At 39.6% G+C, this 23,384-nt stretch overlaps 1 protein-coding gene across 8 annotated transcripts in view; it reads left to right on the top strand.

Annotated features, from left to right (window-relative positions):
- Positions 1-23,384, top strand: part of MICU2 (mitochondrial calcium uptake 2) — a 253,633-nt gene that overhangs the window by 220,995 nt on the left and 9,254 nt on the right. For all 8 annotated transcript variants that reach the window (XM_007059116.4, XM_043530681.1, XM_043530686.1 and 5 more), the window contains 2 exons: positions 6,052-6,117; positions 15,072-15,169. In XM_007059116.4, the coding sequence (XP_007059178.2) occupies positions 6,052-6,117; positions 15,072-15,169 (164 nt within the window). The remainder of the gene's footprint in view (positions 1-6,051; positions 6,118-15,071; positions 15,170-23,384) is intronic.

The following is a 23,384-nucleotide window of genomic DNA, read 5'->3' as shown; positions in this document are numbered from 1 at the left end:
CAGTACACACTTGTGCTTCACATGATTTTTCTTCTGACACCAAATCGTGGGACCTGTTGCCACCTAAGGTGGTCCCAGGGCCTGCTGGGGATATCAGCTGGCTTCTTCATGGAGCTGTGAGCATGGGTGTGTACCTGCCTCTTTTGTGGCAACAGGGAGACCCTGGCGCTCATCTGCTTAGGGTGCATCAGTTTGCAGCCCTGACATACCCTCCTACCGAGGTTCTGACTACAGTTTTCCCTGCACCTCCCGATCCTCTCTCATCCCATCCAGGGCCTCACAAAGTCGCAGGACATCTTTGCCGACCTCCTCCTGGCACTGGCCAAGACTGCCATCCATCACTCCAGGAGGAGGAAGCTAGATGGAGGGTTGGTGATCTGCGCCCGTGGGGCCTATTTTTGTTCCCTTATCTGATCACACCCCCGGGCAGAATTCCTCTGGGCAATGTCCACTGACTCCTCAGACGGCTTTGAGGAGCAGTGGAGTCTGGGGTTCTCTACTCAGTGTCTCCCTCTGTATCCCTCATTATTAACCTTTGACCTCACCTGCTGATCCTGTTTCATTGTCCCCAGAAATCACTAGTAGCCTGGGCTCAGTTGTTCTGCTCCCTTAGCTGAGGGGTCGGGCCTTTAGTTTTGGCCAGGGCTATACCCACCTCTCCTAGTATTAGTAGATACACACCTTCCAACTTCTACAACAAATGTGGCAAGGTCCCACAGACAACAGTCTCATTCATTACCCAGCCCTGATTCATTCCATGAGCCCCATCCACCCAGTACTCTGAATGAAAGGTCCTCTGGAGGAAAAAAAAAGCATGTGATCATGTAATTAAAGATAGTATCATAATGCATAGTGAATTAAAGTTGATTAATTCTAGCATTACTGAACTTTTGAGTGCTTGCCTTTTCAATCTTAATGTTCTTTTGGCTTAGTACAGGGTATGTAATTTCCTATATTAAAAAAATAAATAAAACTGGGAAAAAGCCCATCACATGGAACCAGATTGATCTCATGTGTCATCCACACAGTTGGAATCTTTAGATCTGCAGCACAGATTTCTACACTTGAACTAACTGATAGCTGTAGTAGGCTGCCATCCTCTGTGTGTGTAGATCAGCCACTAAATGATGATGAGATTCATACTTTGCCTGTAATTTTGTAATTGTTTTCTTATAGCAGAGGAATCATGGGTTCAATTCCATGTTTTTGAGGAGAGTGTTTTCTTGTGGCTACAAACCCTTCTTACATTGTCCACCCAGCCGTGCCTTCTTCTGTCCACCCCCCCATCTGTTCCTGTCCCCCCGCCCTGCCTCAACTTAATTTGTCCTCCTCCTCCCAACCTGCCCCTCTTCCCTCTCCACTTCTCACACCTCCGCTTCTCACACATTTGAGTTAGGCTGCTTTCTCTTTCTCCATTTCACCCCATGTGCCACAAGGGATTATTCAGCACATAAGAGAGACAGCCTCCTAGCTCTCGGCTTCCATGGCCAACATCACAGCAGCCTCTGACTGCCAGAATGAGCAATTGCAGAGAAAGTCCTGGTCATCCCAGCAGCTCTGGGCTGGAGCATGCTTAGTGCAAATAAAATGTTCATAGAATTTAGCTGTCTGCCTCTAACAAACCCCTACTAATGTGCAAACTGTGATTTTCAGAGGCTTATCACTCAGCCAAATTTCAGTGCATTTTTGTGAGGACAGCAAAATACACTTCTCTAATCCCAGGGCTTTCCCCTGCCAAATTTCAAGTCCTTGCTCTAGATCATGGAGGCACTAGAGCTTCTCAATGAAATGATTGTAAGAATTTTTTAGCATCATCAAAAAAAAAAACACATTCTTCCAATGGATGAACTGTTTCAGATGAAAAAAGAAAAGGAGGACTTGTAGCACCTGAGAGACTAACAAATTTATTTGAGCATAAGCTTTCGTGAGCTACAGCTCACTTCATCGGATGCATTCAGTGGAAAATCTCCCCACTGTATTTGCCACTGAATGCATCCGATGAAATGAGCTGTAGCTCACGAAAGCTTATGCTCAAATAAATTTGTTAGTCTCTAAGGTGCCACAAGTACTCCTTTTCTTTTTGCGGATACAGACTAACACGGCTGCTATTCTGAAACCTGTCATTATGTTTCAGATGAAAGTTTCACACAAAAAAATCATCCTAAAGCAGACCGCAAACAGAAGATTTCAGTCTGAATGTTTACACTTTGGCAAAGTTCTAAAAAACTGAAGATAGGGTCTTATATTGAAAAATGTTAGACAAGGTAAACTAGAGGCATTGCTCCCTGGTCTGCCAGTAATAAAAACACACTGGATTTAGTCAGCTACTCAAAAAATAACAAATTAGGGTAATGACTGTTTAGTATTTCTCTTTTCCTACACTGCACAGATGTGGTCACACCTACAATCTCTGTATGATTTAGACTTTATTAAGATAGTGAGTGAAGTGAATTGTTGGTCTATATAGTTCCTAGCTGACAAGTTGTGACCCTGAATCCGTTTATGCAAACTGGCAAAGGAAGCACCCAACACGCTGTTGTCAGAACATGTAGCCAAACAGTGTCTTGTAAGTTATCATATAAAAATTATTGACCCACTGATTGATTGTGTATATATTGATGTGTGTTTGGTTAGCGTGTAAAGAATTGTGTGTGTGTGCTGGAAATATGTTCCTAAATGTTCAAGCAATCTGAGCAGACAGGGCAAGTAACCTGTTTGCCTGTTTCTCCAATGTAAATTGAGCAAGGTGAGGCCAGAGAAAATAGAAGTACTTTTTCATCTAGAGTAAATGAAATGATTAAGCCAATTGAAAAAGCAAATTGGCCAGAGCATGAGGAAGACATTTTGGCATCTACACAACAGGGGAGAGGAACTTTGTGTTTGAAAAGTAAAGAATACATTTCAAAGTTCTTCTGGACTATAAAAGGGAGAACAGAGGACCCCTCAGTTATCCATCGCTTAGGGAACAAAGGGGACAACACCCTCTGATTCCATGAATATTGGATCCTCTGTCCTGGAGGGCTGGATATGCTAGTAACTTGATGTAGATAAGAAAACTGCTTAGGCAAAGATTGTAACTTGCTAGTTTTAGTCACTAGAAAGCATGTTGTGTTGTGTTTTTTTTTAACTATACCTCTCTCTTTTTCTCTTGCTTAGTATCACTTAAATCTCTGTTCTTTATTAATAAATTTATTCTTAGTTTTGCTATGACTATCTCAGTGCTGTTATATTGAAGTACTGTGAGTCCTCAGTTAACCTAACAGACTGGCATGTGTACTGTCTCTTTGGAGGCAATGAACTTAATGATTTCTGGGAGGATCCAATGAGAGGGACTGGACATTACAGAGGGACGCCTCTGGGGAACTCGGAATTTGGGTTCACTGATTGTTATCTGCATGGCAAAATTAAAGCTGGCAGAGTCCCGAGGAATTTGCTGGTGAAGCAGACAGACTGGTGTGGCAAAGAGCTGACACACAGTCTAATCTTGCTAAAGCAGAGTAGTAACACAGTTGCTTATGGTTCTGGGCTGCCCCAAGTGGAGCAACAAATAAGTGCACATCACAAAAAAAACTAAAAGCCAAAAATTAACTGAACATGGACAACGAATTACTCACTCTCTCACTCCTGGAGGTGTGGCATACAATACTTGTACAGTCTCCAGCGCTAACAGTTCCACATGCACTAACTTCAGTGTATAATTCTGAAGATGAAAAATTGTTTCATTTGTTTTTGTTTTCAAAAATGAAGAAGTCTATTCTACTAAAACTTGTCTTGTGAGAAGATTGCTTCTTAATAATATATTTCTTTGGTAGAGAAGCATCAATTATGCATAATATGCTTCATCCTCTTTGACTTGTTTTATTTAAAGGATGATGGCCATTAGTGTATTACTGTGATGAACAGATATAAATATTAAACACAGATAAATGTTACAATGTGATGAGAATCTCTTGCTTAAGGGCACAGTTCTCTCTATTCCACTGCAGATTACCTCCTCCTCCTCCTCCCACCCTCCTTGTCCTGGAAAAACCTCTTCAAACTCCTGAGAAGACCAATAAATTTTTTTTCTAGAAAGTGGATAATGAACTTCACGGTAATTTATGTACAGTTTTAGAAAACAACAAACCTTATAGATAGCTTTCTCTCAAAATTTCACTTTAATCCTAGATATGTGAGTGCGTGCTGTCAGTGGATTGTATATTTTTTAAAAAATTCTCACAAGCACTGAAACCAATGAAAAATCATATTTCTTTGGTTTGTGGAAGAATAAAAGTTTTGCTGCTTCGTCTCTTGTGTTTTCATGTAAACAAAAGATAGAAATTCTTCAGATAAGAAAGTAAAAGGGAGTTTTCAAACAAATTGGCTTAATTTTTCCACTTGTGAGCAATCATGAATTTGCCCAAAGCAGAATTTGCTATTTGCTATGAAAATTTGGTTCACTACCAGAAGAACTTCATGCTCCTACAAAGAATATTTTTACTATAGGCATCAAAGGTACTGCAAGAACCAGAAATATGGACATCAGCCAAGGATAAAGGCCTCATTGTGCTGAAGATTGTATAAGCACGTTGTAAAAAAGCCAGTCACTGTCTCAGAGAGCTCAGAATCTAGGTTATGACAAGACACAATGGGTAGATTAGACAAACAGAATGAAAGGGGTTGGAGAAGAAGGGTAACAGTGTGAGCAATAAACAGTGTTCTTGGCTCACCATCGGCAGAGACACTGTCAGCCAGTACTGCTTTTTAGGCATCATGGCAAAAATGAACTAAGGAGGGATTTGAAAACAAAGTAGTAGCTTTATGGATTTTGTTAGGAAGCTTTTCCCATTAATAAGGGACAGCATGAGAGATGGCTCAGAGATGTTTGAGAGAGAAAACAGAATAGAAGATGGCAGTATAAATATTGGTTTTAAAAACATCTTCCTTAAGTAACTTGAAATCCACAGTGATCTGTTTATGTCTATGCCTGTATCCCAAATGTAATGACAAGTTCCTTGTTCTTTTATTTTTGCTATCCATTTGAGGATTGGTACAAATGTCAATGAAAGGTAGGTGAACTTTGCTATGTACTATGTTAACTCACTCGATTTTGTGAGTATGTTGATTTCTCAAGCTGTTTGTGAACAATTATAAAATATATCCATGAAGAAAGCTTGCTGCTGAGGGTGTTTCTGAATGATACATATTTATAGTAAACTGCAGATTAATAGCTGTATTTTTCCTGATACAATTATTTTAAATATTTTGTGCTGTTTGAAAATTTTACCTACGTAACTTTTGAAAATGAGACTGACAGGCTTTATGTGACTTTTGAAAATGAAATTTAGGTGCTTTTTGAAAATTCTACCCATTGACTCATTCAAGAATATTTTATTTTTTAAAAAAGTCCAGGCCACATTTTGATTTAAAAAACAAAAAGTAGTTTCTCTGACTAGTTAGTTAAATTGCTTTGGATTTGAAATTAGCTGGTCTTGTTAACTATATGGTACCTTATTTAAACAGACACATTTTTTGTTTTCTAGAGGGAGGGTTTTACGCTATTTGAGAACTATTCCAAAGCATTTAAATATGCATTGGTAAAGTAGTGGGGGTGGGGAAACATAACCATATTTTCCACTTTCATATTCTTATCTTCTAAAACGATCCTGGATGTCACATCCCTGAATCTTGAGATTATTCAGGGGTGGATGGTAAAACAAAAAAAAAAAAGTTCCCAATGAAAGAGAACCTCTGTCAGTAAGACTAGAATGACAAGTAAAAGGAGAGCTCATTACACAGTGTTTTGCTTGAACTTATTAAGCAAGAGAACTGTGATGGATTGGACCTCAGTAAAAAAAGAGGGGGGAAGGGTAAACATTTGGGCAAAATATCTTTTAAATATATAAAGGGTGTTTTAATACACAAAATAGTTTGATGGTCAGAAAACAGAGCAATAGAAAAGTATGAGTTTAATTAAAAGGTGAGGTTAATAAAAAATATTCCTGAAATACAAATATAAGAATCTTAAACCAATCAAAATGTTTACATATTCTCTGTTTCTGTTATGTTTAGCTTCAGAAAATCATTGGGAAGCAAGATGACTTGAGAAAAGCTTCTGGACGTGAAATGTTATCACAGGTATGCTTCAGTCAATCATTTTCCTTAAGCAAGTTTCTATAGAACTTACACTGAACTCTGTAAGTTAGTGTTCATAGATTTTAGAGTTTATAGATTAATTCATCCATGTCAACTCTGGTACTTCTAATTAAATGCAAGTGCATGATCTGGCACCTCTGCTATTTAATTTTGGTAAGGGAAATATTATAAATGTTTTTCAGTTTTACTTCTGAGTTTCCTAATAAAACATATTAAAGTAATGTACTTTTCTACTATGTAGCCATGTAGCCACTCTATTATTTAGAGTTCATAAGCTTGTATTTAAAAGCAACATTTTTATAATTTGTGAAAAACTGTGTTTATAGAAAGAATAATATATTGTTACATGGGGAGAGAGGCAGTGTATCAGATAGGTAAGTCTCAAGCCATATAGGGCTTTATAGGCTAAAATCAACGCACCCAAGAACCAATAGGCAATCAGCGCAGATTATGGAGTAGCTGCTACATTCTGCATCAGCTTCAGTTTCTATTGATTTACAATGTGGCCCCTAATCTTGTGTTGAGAAAGGCATGGATTACTTTAGCCAGGTCCACATCCAAAGAAAATGGTTGCAGTCTCTGGACCAGTTAAAGATTAAAAAATAATCCTAGATATAATCTTCCAACAGTACTTGGGGCTCCCACAGATTGATAACTTTGTTAACAAATGGCTACCACACATCCTCACTTAAAGGAGCAGTTATAGTCCTCCTCATATCTTTTGGCTGCCTCCCTCAATATACCAACATTACCTAATTTTTTCCCAGACTGAGCTTCAACCAGCTAGCTGTCATCCACTCTGTAATCTCTACTAAACACACAGATAAGGCATTCTATACCAATGGCTAGATTGTATGAGATTGAAAAACAGAGTTGGGAGTCTTCAGCATAAGACCCCATGACTGAAGGTAGCTGATAAAACTAACAATGTCAGTAAGGACACATTGCCAGGAGGAGATGAATGCACCACCACCACCAGTGCTTTCTCTGGCCTGCACCCAGATTGACAGGAGTCACGGAGATCTGAGGCATCTATGTATTTGAAAGTTGTCTACCACAACCTTCTTTACAATTTAGCCAAAAATGGAAGATTAGATACTAAGGTGACAGCTGGCTAGATTGTCATCGTCCAGCAAGATGGTAAAGAGGAGCTTCCTTATGAAAGCCAGCAATCTGCAAGACACTGATAGTTTCTACCAACTACAGAACCAGTTCTTCCTCACTGGCCTTCAACAAACAGGAAGACAGGATTGTGGTACAAAGTATTCCTAACACCTCTAGTATTTCATTAAGCATGAAGACCTGGTGTTTGCCCCATCAAGATATTGCTCTGCTACCATAGAAGCAGATAAATCTGCTTTACTTTCTCAAAAGTAACATACAGTTCCCATCTGTTTTGGGAAATTTCATCAACCACCAAATGAAGACAGCTCAGATTAACCAGACTGTCCACTGTTCATAAAAATAGTGGATTGAGGTTTAGCCAATACAGTACTAGGTGGAAGCAAAAATTCTTTTCTTTGCCCCATCGCAGTTACAGCATAAGATTTCAAGGGACCTTTATGATGCAATTGGTCACATTTAGCTGTGAACACCTCAGCTCTCTAGGAACTAATTTAAGAGTTGTGACTAAGGGCAAGTCTACACTCAAGTGCTACATTGCATTGGTGCAACTGTGCCACCGCTGCACATCTGGTGAAGACACGCTATACGACAGGAGAGCACTCTCTCGTCAGCATAATTATTCCACGTCCACGAGAGGTAGAAGCTATGTTGGCGGGATAGCGTCTCCCACCAACATAGCGCTGGTGTGGACAATGCTTAGGTTAATGTAACTTACATCATTCAGGGGTGTGTCTTTTTCACACCCGTGAGCGACATAAGTTACATCAATTTAAGCAGTAGTGTAGACCAGCACTAAATATCTTAACTGTGCTTTAAACCGTACTCCAGATTGTTTCCTCAAAGTACACTCATTAGAAAAATCTATGAAGTAATATTACCTACAAAATATAATGTAATTTTTTAAAGGGTCACTTTCATCGGGAATTCTAGTCAGTTTTAAAAATACAAGTTAAAAATAGCATCAGGTCATACAAATCCCTCTGCCAATTTTTGTGGTTTTATAGTCCTATTTTCTTGTTGTTTAAAAAAAATTATTTTTCTTTCCTATTTCTGTGTAAAAAAACCACACTAACCCTGGAAACTCAATAACTAACAGAATAAAAAACAAAACTGACTCTACACAAAGTCCTGTCAAAGTAAACAAAGTACAAAAAATTTTCGCTAATATCTTAATGTTGTTGTAATCATTGGTGTTATTTTTAAATATAGTAGATAAAAGATGAGTTGTCAGAAGTATGATTTTTTTTAAAGTTGATGGTGTCCCTTTAGAGCCAAAGGATTACTACAGTAGTTTCAGTGGAGAAAAATAAGTACATAGTTTCTCAACGCTATTATGATTTGCATATGAGATTACTTTCTTACAAAGACCAACAATCCCAGGATTTTATCTTGTGTTAAATGCTCAGTTAGAACTTCTAAGAGCCTTAACCACTCTGAGGATGGGGAGTAGAAAGATCCTAAAGTTATGCCTATACACGACTAATGCCAGGACAGATGCTGTGGGGAGCGCCCTGGTCTACCAGGATTGGATACATCTTGGAAATGGTGTAGCCAGTACATACATGGGCAAGTACACCTCTACCCCGATATAACGTTGTCCTCAGGAGACAAAAAATCTCACCGCGTTATAGGTGAGACCACGTTATATCGAACTTGCTTTGGCCCCCCCATTCCTTGTTCCCTGACCGCCCACTCCAGAGACCCCTGTCCCTAATCACCCCCAGGACCCCACCCAACCTCCCTGTCCCCTGACTGCCCCGACCCCAATCCACAGCCCCCGCTCCCTGACAGGCACTCACCGGCAGCGGTGGGAAGTAGAGCAACGCAGCCCCAGCCCACTCCACTCTGACACCTCCCAGCCGCAGCGCTCCGCTTCCCACTGCCAGTGAGTGCAGGGAGGTTGGGGAAAGGACGCCCCCTGTACTCACCTGTGGTGGGAAGTGGAGCGACACGGCCCCAGCCTCCTCCGCTTTCCTTGCCCCGGCCCCAGACATGTCGCTGGGGGTAGGGGGGGCGTTGGGGAAAGGTCCCGCACTCACTGGCGGCGGGAAGCGGAGCGCCGCGGCTGGGAGCTGGCGGAGTGGAGCGGTCTGGGGCTGGGCTGCTCCACTTCCGCCACTGCCGGTAAGTGCGGGGGGGATCCCTTCCCCCAAGCCTAATCCCCTAAGCGACATGGCTGGGGCCGGGGCGAAGGAAGCGGAGCGGGCTGCTCCTAGCCCCCCGCTAATCCCCTGGGCCACTCTGGGACTGTGGGGCCCCCAAAAGTGCTCCCCCACAGCTCCTGCCTCCCAGACCCGGGGGGGAGCCCCTGGTCACCCCCAAGACGCTCTGCCCCTTATCCAACCCCTCGGCCCCGGCCCGGCACCCCTAACACACTGCTCAGAGCAGCATGTCGGAGCTTTATCACGTTGTATGCGAACCCACGTTATATCGGGGTAGAGGCGTACATAGATTTGGCAGGTGGGCCACATCCACACATGCTGTCTCTTCCGTCCATCTAGCCTCGCTGCCACCAGCACTAACTGCCTGTCCCACCTGGCTTTCCTTCCCCTCCCCATACGGGACTCACCATAGAGACAGCTGTAATTGTGACATGAGTATTAAAACCTGTTGGTGACTGTCTGTCTGTCCTGCAGAGCTCCCAGACAGTATTATTGTTATTTATTTGTATTACTATAGCCCTTAGGAGTCCTAGTCCTGGACTAGGACCCCATTGTATTAGGCACTGTACAAACAGAACAAACTCCTTGCCGCCTCAAGGAGTTCACAGCCATCTCATGTCTTATATGAAGTCACACATTCTGTTGAGATGGTTGCTGCCAGTAGATTGCTCCAAATGCCAATTCAGATTAAAAAGTTTGTTTTGAGAAAAATTAAAATTTTAAATTTAAAATACCTTTAGTTTGACATATATAGGGTTTCGCCATGTATTTAGATTGAGAAATGCTTTTTTTCCCTATCCCTAGACTAGAGATCTGTGGTTCCTCTCATCCAGTATCGTGTCTCCAACATCCTGGACAATGCCAGGTGCTCATGAAGATGATGTAAAACCCCCATGTTGCCCCTTATTTTACAATGTTAAAACCTGGTTGAGGGGATATTGTTTGTTTCGTTTTGTGACTGCAGCTGGTGATCATCTCCAGCACTGCAGCATGGGGAGTGGTATTGCTTATAATTGTTCCCTAGCTAGTGTATTTCCTAGCTAACTTACAGCAGTGTATGTTGTCCTAAACAGTATCAAAATGGAAAAACCACTGTGACATATTGAGGAGGTGTTGATTTTCACCAATAATACAGGTACAATTTAATAATAAAGGGGACTTTGACCCAAAAAAACCACCATAAAGAATGATCACATTGTTTCAAAGACTGGAACATAGTCAAACCAGTTTCTTAAACTATTCAAATACTTTTAATTAATAAAGTGTATTTTTTCAAAAAGGCTAAAGTAAGTATAATGGTACAAAATGAATTTTAATTACCATTAGCAAGGAGTGATTAATAGTGTAGAATATTTTGCATTTGTTTATAAAGTAAAGTTTCATATTAGGCAAGATAAAACAGCATATTATCTACGTTGACAGTTGTTTCCAAATGACAAATTAGGCATATGGTTCTGAATTCTATAATGAGCTTGTTTCCATATGAAGTATCTCACTTGTGTCATTTATAAAACATTTAACTGGTTCTTAGGGACACCGCTATTGATCTCTTAAAAACAGGAGATTTTAAACTCTTAAACTGAAATTTGATGCAACTATAAACAACTTACTCTCAGACCTGGCCACATGCATTTTCCACTGATGTCCATTTTGATCATGTGTCAAGCACTCTTTCTATTCATAACTTCTTCACTTGTAAAACTCTTTTTCCATCCTTTGTTCTGAAGAGAGATGATGATTTGCTTTTTTCACCTCTCAACTGGACTACAGCACTGCAATATGCCTGGGCATGAAGGCTTCAGCACTTCGGAAACACCGATTAATACAGAACACTCCAGCATTTCCTCTCAGCAACATTGGCTACTGTGAGCACATCACACTTGTCGTCTGCTTTGTACATTGCCTTCCATAGAATATCAAATCAAATTCAGTGTCCTCAGTCCTTATCTTCAAGGTGCTGCATGGGTCCACCATATCTAAAAGATCATCTAAAGCTCCAGGATGAAGACTGTGGTCAACAACTGTGACCCTCTGGCACAATGGAACCCTCTACAATAAGGGTAAAGCTCGTCTGCATGGGAGATAGAACTTTCTTGGGGGCTGTTCCAAGACTGTGGAATGAACTCCTGCAGGAACCAGGGACCATCACGAACCTCACCACTTTCTGCTCCATGTGCAAGGCACGTTTCTTTGACCCTGCCTTCTCTAATATAAATGCATAGCAACATGTATATTTAAAAAAACTACCAAAACAAAACAAAGCACTGCATATACTTCTCCCCCTAGGGAGAGGATGAGAGAACAAACAATATGTGACAGATGTTAGTCGTGTAGCTTAATGCACTATTGGAAGGTGCTCAGATACAATGATATAGAATAGAATAGTTTTATCTCTTATGAATGAATTTATGAAAATCATTTTTTCTCTTTTCTTCACTTATTTTTGTTCTGAAAATAGAGACTGTCTCCCCAAAATTCATATCACCTCTTTGAACAGCTTCCACTGCCTAATACCTGTTTCAACTCTAGCTAATATTTGCCAATAGACTGATACTTAAGGCCCCAGTCCTGCAAACATTGAGTTCATTGGGACTGCTCCCATGAGTAAAGTTACACACATTCTTGAGTGTTTGCAGCATCAGGTCCTCCATTCATATAATTTTTAAACAAATTCCATGATTTAATAAGGAAAAAAATTGTTTTGTCTGAGCCATAAATGGTTCTTGATAGAAAAGGACTAGTTTCACGATTTGGAGTAAAATTTTCAAAAGAATCTAAGTGATTTAGGAGCTTAAGTTACTTTAAAGTAACTTAATCCTTTTATTTCCATATAATAAAATTGCAGTAGAAATATAGGCTCTTATGTTTATAGTACATACTGTGTTTCTGTACTGTATATTTCCATTAACACTACCTTAATTTCAATAGATTGGAAAAACACATATACCTTACTTGGTGCAGATCAGCACTGTAGCTAAACTTAATTCTTGGGGGAGTCTGTTTCTAAAGATTATTATTCAATGCTGTGTTTGGATACTATATTAGGTCACCATTCATTCCCAAAGCTGAGGGAGAAAGTTTCAAAATCTAAATTATGTTTCCACCTGACCTAGAAGAGTGAGGGGTTGGAAATATTAATACATTTCTCATACCTTTTAACAAAGAATTGTCATGGGGGTATTAGTTTATACACTATGTGGAGATTAGCAGGAAAGGCAGCTAATGATTTTGTGGACCAAAAAGAATTATGTACTAACAATGTACCTTAATTTAATAGCATTAACCTTGGCAAAAGAAGTTTTTTGAAACTTTACCCTTAAGCTGTTGTCTTTCAGGTTTCCTATCACACATTCTGCTTTCAAGAAAAGTACTATTCTGTAGTTTTTAAACACACTTAACTCTCACTAGCATAGTGCTTGGACATGTGCCAATTCCAGCTTGGAATTTCAACTGATAAAGAGAGTAGCAAACAAGTAGGTGCATATTTATTATAAATCCAGGGATAGGCTTTGTCATCTTAGATAAGATGAGATAGGTATTGTTTATATGTCGTCTTCTAGCTTATAAGGAGAAATCTGAGTAGAGGAACAACGTGCCTTTTCTGTTGTAGATTTAGTCTTTAAAAGGTTATTATAAACACTTGCTTTTCAGCCGTAGTTTTCAGAGCAACACAAGAGATTTTGACTTCACAGGCATATAGATAAATGTGGACTATTGAAAGCATTATGTTGTTACTTAGTTTTAAGTTAAATTTTAAAAATAAATGATTTCAGGAAATCTATTATGTACTTTTTAAATCCATCTTTAATATGTAAATTGAAAGTACAAAACTAATTAGAAATAGACACTCTGGGCTGATCCTCCTTTGTTTCTTCTTGAAAAGCCATGGATGCTGACATGACAACAAAAAGTTTTGCTTTTGACTTTCAAATAAGCATATATGACTGTTTTATACATCAGTCATCATACATGAAGCCTAAGCATTTAAACTTCTGAAGCACAGACCTTGGGACTACTTATATTGTCTACCTGCAGTCAAATGATAAAATTCAGTGAAATTGCATGAGTCCTGAAAAGATTGTTTTTAAGTTAGCTCATACTTAGCTCATATTACTGGCATTTTATGAAATGTGGCTTAGAATAGAAACAAGGAATGTTACCTCTTTAACTGTAAAATACTTTGTGTCACATATGCAGTAAGCATGAAACACACAGTGGACTAATGGGACTTGTTATTGATGATGCTGAAAGCTAAATAACCATTAGTATTAAATCTCATGAATAGACTCTTGTCTTTCATCTTACCTCTTCAGCAGGATAAAAGACACAGAGGCTATTTAGATGTCATAAGAATAGTTCTGTTGAAATCCCTGTGGACTTCCAAAAAAATCTCTCTTCATGTTGCTTAGTGTTTTGTTGTGTTCAAAGAAAAGCCAATATGCTAGTGGTGAAAGAAGAATAAAACATAGAAATCCAGCACATTGTGTGGTTTTAGGCTTTATGAAGATGCGGTAGTTGAGCTGAAGTGTGTTCTTTGTTTTCTGTAGAACTTTTTTTTTTTTTTCAGAAGAAGAAAAAAAATTATACAGTAAAAGAATAAGATGTTAGTTTGAGAAATTTGAGATTAACAAACAGCCTTGTAACAATATAAAAACATACATGATGATTGAATGCATAAATGTAAATGTTTGTATTCTACTTTTTTTATGTGTGTGTTTGACTAATTTATGAGTTTGTTACAAATCTAGCATCTTGCTGGAGCTGAAGGTTCCCAAACCAGTCCAGATGAATTAGCTGAAAATTGTTTTTATCTGAATGTGAAACTGATTTGAAAGACAATAATATTAACCTAAAAATGAAGCTTGCTGAATAGCTAACCAGCAATTTTATCAAATGATATCGAAAAGTATGTTGTGCTAAAACATTAAAGTGAATATTAACATGCTATCTGGTTTCATGAAAATTACAGTGTTTAATTCAAAACATGTATAAAACTGGAAAACAATCTTTTTTTTTTTTCAAAGACAGCTGTTGTTTCCTATCCCAAATGGTTCTTTTAATGGGAAATTTGCACTTGAATCACAGTATGTCTCTTTGACATACTGTGGACCATAATTTTATTTTGAGTAAATATTGCCAGGTTACTTTGCCAAGTTCAGGTAGATGCTGCATGTTCTAAGCAACATATGGTTGTGAATAGGGGAAAGAAACTTGTAACAGGAAGGTGATAAGATTTTGAGTCTGAAAAGCATTACAGTATTTAGATTTAAAAATTTTGCAAATTACGGTATTGTCAGTAATAGGGAATAAAATCAGAGGGAGATGATTTCTGTTTCTTGGGTAAACCATAATTATCTCCAAATTATTTCTTTGATAATCTTTTTACCAATGAAGAGGAAAATTGTGTTTGCTGGTTGATCAGTGTTTAGCTACTATACTTGATATCAGGAGCAGAACATTGAACACCGAGGTCAGAGTTCAACTTGGCAGAGAAACATTCAGCTTTGCTTTGGAATTCTTTATATACTGTCTGCAAGAACAATAACTAAATTACAAGTGACATCTGGGAAACCCTCATTCAAATATGCATTACCAATTTTGTGTTGAATTGTTAGTAATTAATTATACAAGTTTATTTTTTGTTTGTAGGAACCAGAATTGGAAGACTCTGCTGTTAATACAACATTGTTGGTGCACTTCTTTGGAAGAGCAGGAAAGGAGAAGCTTTGCTATTCTGAGTTTTACAGGTAGTGTACAAATACTAGTTGTCATTCATTGCTAGTAGTCATTCTTATAAGTTCCAAGTTCGAGTAATGATGAGTTTGTTCCTGTTTGGTAAAACTCATATCAGCCAATGCACATCAATCTGAAGAAAAATGAGGGCTTTTCTATGCAGCGCAGCAAAGCATGATTTGTAAAGCACACTAAGAAGCTGCACTCTAATTGCCCTGTGTAAACCTTGTAGGCACGCTCTAAAAGGTACCTAGTTCGCATTCTGTTTCAAGGGCTATATTAACACAAACTAGGTACTTTTTAGAGCACACCAGCAGTATCTACATAGACAATTAGAGCATAACATGATCCACTACTTTCCAAATCACCCCCTCCAGTGCACTTTGCTAGTGCTTTGTAGACAAGCCCTGAGAAATTTTGCCTTCCACTGCCACAGTAGCTCTCCCTACTCTCCAGAATAATTTAAATAGTACATTTAAATAGTATGTTTTGTCCCAAAGAATTAGAAGGAGCTTTACAAACTTTACAGATACAGGAATCATGTCACCAATTGAAATGTTCTTGCAGTGAAACCATGCAGCTGCCTAACAGTGACTCACCACAGTATACAATTTTAGGACAGGAAGCAAAGAACACCATATCCATTTGAAACGGCAATGGAATATTGTGAAGCATTACTCTCTGAAATGTGTGGCTTTGTTTCTTTCAATGTGCAAAATATTTTATTCTCTTATGTCCCAAAGAATCTCTTTACCATTCTTATACTGAAAGCCAGAAATTAATGAAAAAAGCTGTAAGAATAATATAGGTCAATCATTCTGTTTATAAAGCACTAGCACAAAATAAGGATTGTAATTATTTAACTAGAGACTCCATTACTTATTGCTATGATGTGCCATTGTTACTAATTGTGTATGTATGTATGTGTGTGCACCCCCTAATCTGTGATGACTGACATACTGGTCATAGCAAGTGTTACAAGGCCAAAACAGTCCTTTCTTTGTATGGGGAATGGGGAGACTCCTCACCTGGGCTGTCAAGTGAAGAGCCTCCATAATTTGATATGTTAATGCCAACAATGTAATGGACTCTTTCAATTTTGTAACTTCACCTGTGACCACTACAGATACCCAATATGGGCTGAAACATCATAGTCATGTTGTGATGTCAGAAAGATGCTCAAGTAGATCTTAATGCAGAATCTCTTGCCTTGTCCTGTCTCAACTGGACAACACAGCAGCATGTGTGACTGGAAGAAATAATCAGAGTTTAAAACATCAACATAGCTTCTCGTGTGTAACAGCAACCCCCAGCACGTCTGAGTTTTAAAGAAACAACCAGTTAAAACCCTCTATTACTGTGCAACATAAATGTCCTGACTTGATACTAATTGCTGAAACCACATTTGCATGTATACTGTTGAGCACCAAGTTTTTACATCACAACAACTTATGTGCTTTCACACCTAAAGGGAACAAGATTCTTTTCACTAATGTTCCATTTCCTTCATAGGTAATTGGTAGTTCATAATCTTATAAAAAAGTAGCAGCATAAAATGGATAGTCTGATTTATGTCGAGCTGCAATGGAGTCAGTCAGCCCTGAACTTAGTAACAGATGTTGCAGTCAGTTGAGGTTTAGGAAAAGCCAGAACAAAAAAGGGGAGAAAGGCATTTCTCCTAACACTATAAAGTGTTTCTATTTCACTGACTCAGACACATACCAGTCTTCAAATAAATAAACAAACTTCTCTCTTTTGAAGCTCTTGACTCAATAGAACGCTAAATGAGTAAAATAAGTGTAACATGTCTGCAGCTCCTTCTTTATAAATACAGTAGGCCCTCTTAACGAAACAAAGGACAGAGAGCACGAGTAAAAGGTTGTGTTTGCATATATAGTGTAAACTGGAATGCCTCATGTTTTAGATAAAATCCTGCATTGACCCAATGAGGAATGACATTGATAAAACTATGTACCTAGTACATTCAGAAAATGTAGGTTAAAGACCTTTGCCTACCACACAAATAGAGGCCTGTAATCAAAATCAGACTCCCACATCTTGCTCTTAAGCTTTGTGGGATAAGTGTAAGGTTTAATGCAGGTAATTTTTCAACAGTGGCAGTTATTTTTCATAGAGGTGGAATGTGCCTCTTTATCACTGCATATACACTCCATTTAAGTTGCGACATGACAGTGAAGTTTGTTTAACACATAGAACAGTGAATAAAAGGATCAGTGTCTTTTTAACCTGTGTGGAGATATCACTTTTCACATGATTTTATTTGCAAGTAAATCAAGCACATCATTTCTGGGTTTCTATTGTTCAAGGAAAATGTGATTTCTATCTGATGGCCTCTCACAACATTTTACCTCACACGGGAAGCTATTGTTGGCTGTTTGATCAAAGTGCCATGCTGTTTTTACAAGACATGACTGATGAGCTATACAGACATAGATCATTGTCAAAAGGAAAAAATAATGATGGTAAATGCTTTTATCATTTTCCAAGTTGTTGCTAGAAAGTCTTTTCACCTATCAGTGCGGCACCTAGAAAAAGTAGGAATGATTAGATTTTATTAAGACACATTAAAACCTGTCACACCAGTTATATATAAAATAATCAGTGTGCTTTAGATTTCTCAAAAATAAAAGCGGGAATATGGTGGAACCCTGTGTATCTGATCTAATTGGGACCATGGCCAGATCAGATAATCAAAAAATCAGCTAATCTGGAGAATGGGCGGGGCTTGGACTGTCCACGCCAGGAGTGGCAGGGCTCAGGCTGTCAGCCCGAGCCCTGCTGCCCAGTTCGATTAATACAGAGAGCCGGATAATGGAAGCTTAGTAAACAGGTTTCTACTGTACTTTCTTCATGAAATTTCACCCTGTTTACAGGCAGGGGCCTGGATCCAGTACCATTCAGTATTTTCATTAAATGACTTGGATAAAGGAGTGGAGAGCATGCTTATAAAATGTGTGGATCACATCAATCTGGGAGGGACTATAGCACTTTGGAGGCCAGGATTGGAATTCAAAATGACCTTGACAAATTGTAGAATTGGTCTGAAATCAACAAGATAAAATTCAGTAAACATAAGTGTAAAGTACTACTCTTAGAAAAGAAAAATTAATTGCACAACTACAAGATGGGGCATAACTAGCTGGGTAGTACCAGCTGTACTGCAGAAAAGGATCTGGGTGTTATAGTAGATCACAAATTGAATATGACTCTACAATGTGATGCAGTTGCAAAAAAGGCTAATCGTAGTACTTATATCATGAGGGTAGTTTACACTTGTTCAGAATATTCCTCTGAGGATTTCAAAGTCCTTTTTATAGGCAGAGGTATTATCCTTCTTTTACAAGTAAGGAAACCAAAACACAGAAAGGCTACATAATAAGTGTCCAGGGTGTGACAGTGACTTAGTGACAGAAATGGGAATAGAACTCAGGTCTGACCCTGTCTAGGTGCTTATATGGCCTCATCATGGTAGAACCAGAGCACCTCCCAAGTATTTAATAATAGAGAAAACTATAACAATGTATTTCTCTTCCTTCCTTCCTTCCTTCCTTCTCAACCAGTAGGAAGAATGGCTTGATTTTTTCTAGGGAGTTGTTTGTAAGTGTGAGTGAGTGGCTGTGGTTGTACCGAGAACTTGTAGTGGAAAAGCTTAGTCAAAGAAGTGAGTTTTGCATTTAACTCTGAAACTGGTGAGTTCCATAATCATTCTTACCTGTAGTAGGAGTGAGTTCAATCGTGCAGCTCCAGCTCCTGTGAAAAAGTGAAAATTCTGTGTCCAGCCCTCATGAGACTCCCTTTACTCATTGATAGTTTCATGAGTCTGGTAGAACTCAGCTATTGTGGATGGTCAAGGTTGCAAAGGGAGAGGTGATCTCGCTGGTAGCTCAGGCCAGTCCCATAAAGCAGTGTTTCCCTACCTTGGGATGCCACTTCTTCAGGGAAAGCCCCTGGCGGGCCTGACCGGTTTGTTTACCTGCCGCGTCCGCAGGTTTGGCCGATCGCAGCTCCTACTGGCCGTAGTTCGCTGTGCCCGGCCAATGGGGGCTGCGGGAAGTGGCATGGGCCGAGCGACGTACAAGTTTGGGAAACGCTGCCATAAAGCATAGAGGTCTTTGAATGTTAGCAATTCCTGAACTGGACTCAGTGTTCTATGGGGAGTCAGTGCAGAGTGGAACACCAAGGTGATGTGTCCATGGCAACCTTTGTTGCTAGGTTAAGCGGGCAGCAGCCTTTGTATCCGTTGGTCCTTTTTCAGGAGATGAGACTTCAGGAGTCTTGTAACTGCTAGACAGTGCTGCCTTATAATGTCAGGGTGCTGTACAAACATTCTGAAGTACAGAAACAAAATTATAAGAAGGAAAACTTTCCCTAATTTTTCCTTTGTGTTTCATTTTGCTACTTTGTTTACCATAAGGAAAGTACAAAGCTAGCATTGTATTTCAAAATCCCAGGTTGGCGGGTGAATCTCTGAAGCTGTGAGGTTCCCTTAGTTACACTTTACTTTCACTTCCATTTAAAAGTGAGTTACCAATGATTTTTAGGCACTGTATCTTTCTATGTGGGTGACGAGTACCTTGCAAAATCAGCCCCAATTTTGACTGGGGATTCTGGATGCTACCATATCACAAATAATTAATAACAAATTTGGCTGTTGTTCTTAAACATGTGCATTTTGAAGACTATGGATAACAGGCTAGGTGAAATAAAGTACTGTCTTCTCCCTGCCTTCTCCCTGCCTCCTTCCCTCTTGTAAATTATTGATTTCTCTTATACATTTTTTTAAACTCTGGCCTTGATTCTGATTTCTGTTACAGTGGTGTAAAAGTAATTTCCTTGACTGCAGTGGATTAATCTGGATTTACACTGAGTATCTGAGGTCAGAATCTTGCCCTGTATTCCTATGATGAAATCCTGGCCCTACTGAAGTCAATGGCAAAGCTCCCATTGATTTCAGTAGAGCTAGGATTTCTCACCTAAACTTCATTTTGTCCCTTCCTAATGTTTTCTCAAAACTAAGCACTGTTTAGGGAATTTGAACTCTCTTTAGTTGTGAATCATTATTTTGAACAAATGCAACCAGATACTAGCAGGTTACATAGAAAAACACCCACAATCAAGTGTTTTAGTCATATAAATGTGATCAAGCTACCAAGATTTCCTTCCTAGCTAGATACTTCTCAAAAAGTGTTACTAAAAAATAAAAAAAAACCTCATTAGGATTTTTAACTCTCACATCTGGTAATAAAAATGCCCTGATGTGATGAGTCATATGCTGGTAACTCAAAATATGGGGAAAGATCACATCTGAATTTTAAATTGCATTGTTCAGCTGCTGCTCTGAGAAATGTTTGGTACTGCATGAAATCTTCCCACTCCAGCATGCCAAGAACAAACCTACTAGCTTGAAATGCAATACTTACTGAATTCCTTACATCTAAATAGATAATCCACCCCATCTCAGTGGGGGGTGGGGAGGATGGTTGGCCCCGCAGCAGGAAGAATGCTCTGTCCCCAAAGGGAGGTGGAGGGGAGAGAGCCCTTGAGATACAGTTTTATATAACAAATTATTGTAACAATTCATAGACCTTTACTCTCTTTTTACCAATTCAGCTTACAATTAAAGTAAATTTGTATGCCCAGGTCACAGCCACATCTCCAGCTCCGTGCGTCAGGAGGGATGCTGCCACTGCGAGAGGGAAGGGAGCTCATGCCCGAAAATGTCAGGCTCCCCCTTCTCCTCAGATTCACTGTGTCCTGTTGGCTAGCTGAGGGCAGAGTGGGAGCTGATTGGCCCCTGTGCTCCCCCAACAATTTAAACTTTTCCCTGGGCTGCAGGAGACCTTTGTCTGCCCTGCCCTCCCTCTCATTAGTTGTAGATAGCAAGCTGTATTTCCAGGATACTGTGGACCTGTCTAGTTGCCTGTGTTTTGGGATAAGAAAATAATTTTTTCCCGTTGGGCAAAATTGATGGAGGTCTGGTAGATTTTTTGCCCTCCTCGCAGCAAATTGTGGAAGCCCAGCTGGGGTAAAGAAGAATAGGCTTTGGAGGTCTAATTTTAAAAGCTATTATAGGAATGTATAGTTTGTCACAACTTGCAGCCTGTGTTTAGTGCAGATAAGAGCTAAAAGGGCCAGCTCCCAGAGATAAATGAGACACAGGATTTTTGCTGGTGAATCTCGTGCCTCTGGGGAGAAGGGGAGACCTGAAGTCTTCGAAGACTGAGGTCCCCACTTGGATACTCTCTATTCCCCCTCACGGGTGGGAGAGCTAGAGGACTCAGAATAAGCTGAGTCCTGGGGTCTACCCCAGGTCATTGCTTATATGGTGGGAGACCTCTAACTCCACACTGGATCCAGTTAAATGACTGATGTGTGAGATGGGGTGGGCATATACCACCCCTACCCAGTGTTAAGTTAATGAAGTTGTAGCCTACTGCTTAAAATCCATTCCATTGTCTGTCTTTCTTTCACCTTCGTGTCCTGAGCAATGAAGCATTATTCATGCACCCTCTTGCTTATGCAGCACTAATTATGTGGAGGAAAATACAAGAGAGAGCTTATGTTGCAAAGGCAATCTTGACATATCCCCCTACAGACAACACAGAGCTCCAAGCTGCTAATTGTCCAAGTGATCTCATTAAAGAACTAAAGATAGCTGCACTGACTAAAATGCCTTAGATTCAGGGGAAAGAATTCAAATACAATGAGGCCATGCAAACGCTGATAAGCAAAGGAGTCTCTACCAGTATTTGCTATACAGACACTTTCTTTGCTACTCTATTCTCCAAGTAATTACTTTGTCCTAGTATAAATGTACTTTATTTCAGCCTCTCTGTAGTTATTGCAACTCAATAAAACCAAGTTCTTGTTAGAACCTGTGGACATTAAGAAGAAAGCACAGGGAGAGACAAATCATAATGGCACTGTTGGGAATAAGTGCCCTTTTTATCTTAGATTTCCAATAAAAATGTAACCACTTAGGGATGTGGGCAACAGAAATAAAATAACAATTAACAAAATAGGAAAGAAAAGATATTTGGAAATACTATTAAGTGTCAGGTTTCAGAGTAGCAGCTGTGTTAGTCTGTATTCGCAAAAAGAAAAGGAGGACTTGTGGCACCTTAGAGACTAACAAATTTATTTGAGCATAAGATTTCATGAGCTACAGCTCACTTCATCGGATGCATTCAGTGGAAAATACAATGGGGAGATTTATATACATAGAGAACATGAAACTATGGGTGTTACCATACACACTGTAACCAGAGTGATCACTTAAGGTGAGCTATTACCAGCAGGAGGGGTGGGGGGAACCTTTTGTAGTGATAATCAAGGTGGGCCATTTCCAGCAGTTGACAAGAACGTCTGAGGAACGGTGGGGGGTGGGGATAAACATGGGGAAATAGTTTTACTTGGTGTAATGACCCATCCACTCCCAGTCTCTATTCAAGCCTAAGTTAATTGTATCCAGTTTGCAAATTAATTCCAATTCAGCAGTCTCTCGTTGGAGTCTGTTGGAGTCTGTTTTTGAAGTTTTTTTGTTGAAGTATTGCCACTTTTAGGTCTGTAATCGAGTGACCAGAGAGATTGAAGTGTTCTCCAACTGATTTTTGAATGTTATAATTCTTGATGTCTGATTTGTGTCCATTTATTCTTTTACATAGAGACTGTGCAGTTTGGCCAATGTACATGGCAGAGGGGCATTGGTGGCACATGATGGCATATATCACATTGGTAGATGTACAGGTGAACTTTGTGACTTTGTCCTCACCCATAACTATTTCACATTTGGGGACAATGTATACCTTCAAATCAGCGGCACTGCTACGGCTACCTGCATGGCCCCACAGCATGCCAACATTTTTATGGCTGACTTAGAACAACGCTTCCTCAGCTCTCGTCCCCTAATGTCCCTACTCTACTTGCGCACATTGACGACATCATCTTCATTATCTGGACACCTGGAAAAGAAGACCTTGAGGAATTCCACCATGATTTCAACAATTTCCATCCCACCATCAACCTCAGCCTGGACCAGTCCTCACAAGAGATCCACTTCCTGAACACTACGGTGCTAATAAGCGATGGTCACATAAACACCACCCTATACCGGAAACCTACTGACCGCTATTCCTACCTACACACCTCCAGCTTTCATCCACACCACACCACACGATCCATTGTCTACAGCCAAGCTCTACGATACAA

The sequence above is a fragment of the Chelonia mydas genome, chromosome 1 (assembly GCF_015237465.2).
Source record: "Chelonia mydas isolate rCheMyd1 chromosome 1, rCheMyd1.pri.v2, whole genome shotgun sequence".
NCBI lineage: Eukaryota > Metazoa > Chordata > Testudines > Cheloniidae > Chelonia > Chelonia mydas.
Note: the sequence above shows the minus strand (reverse complement) of the source record. Positions and strands in the feature narration are given on the sequence as shown.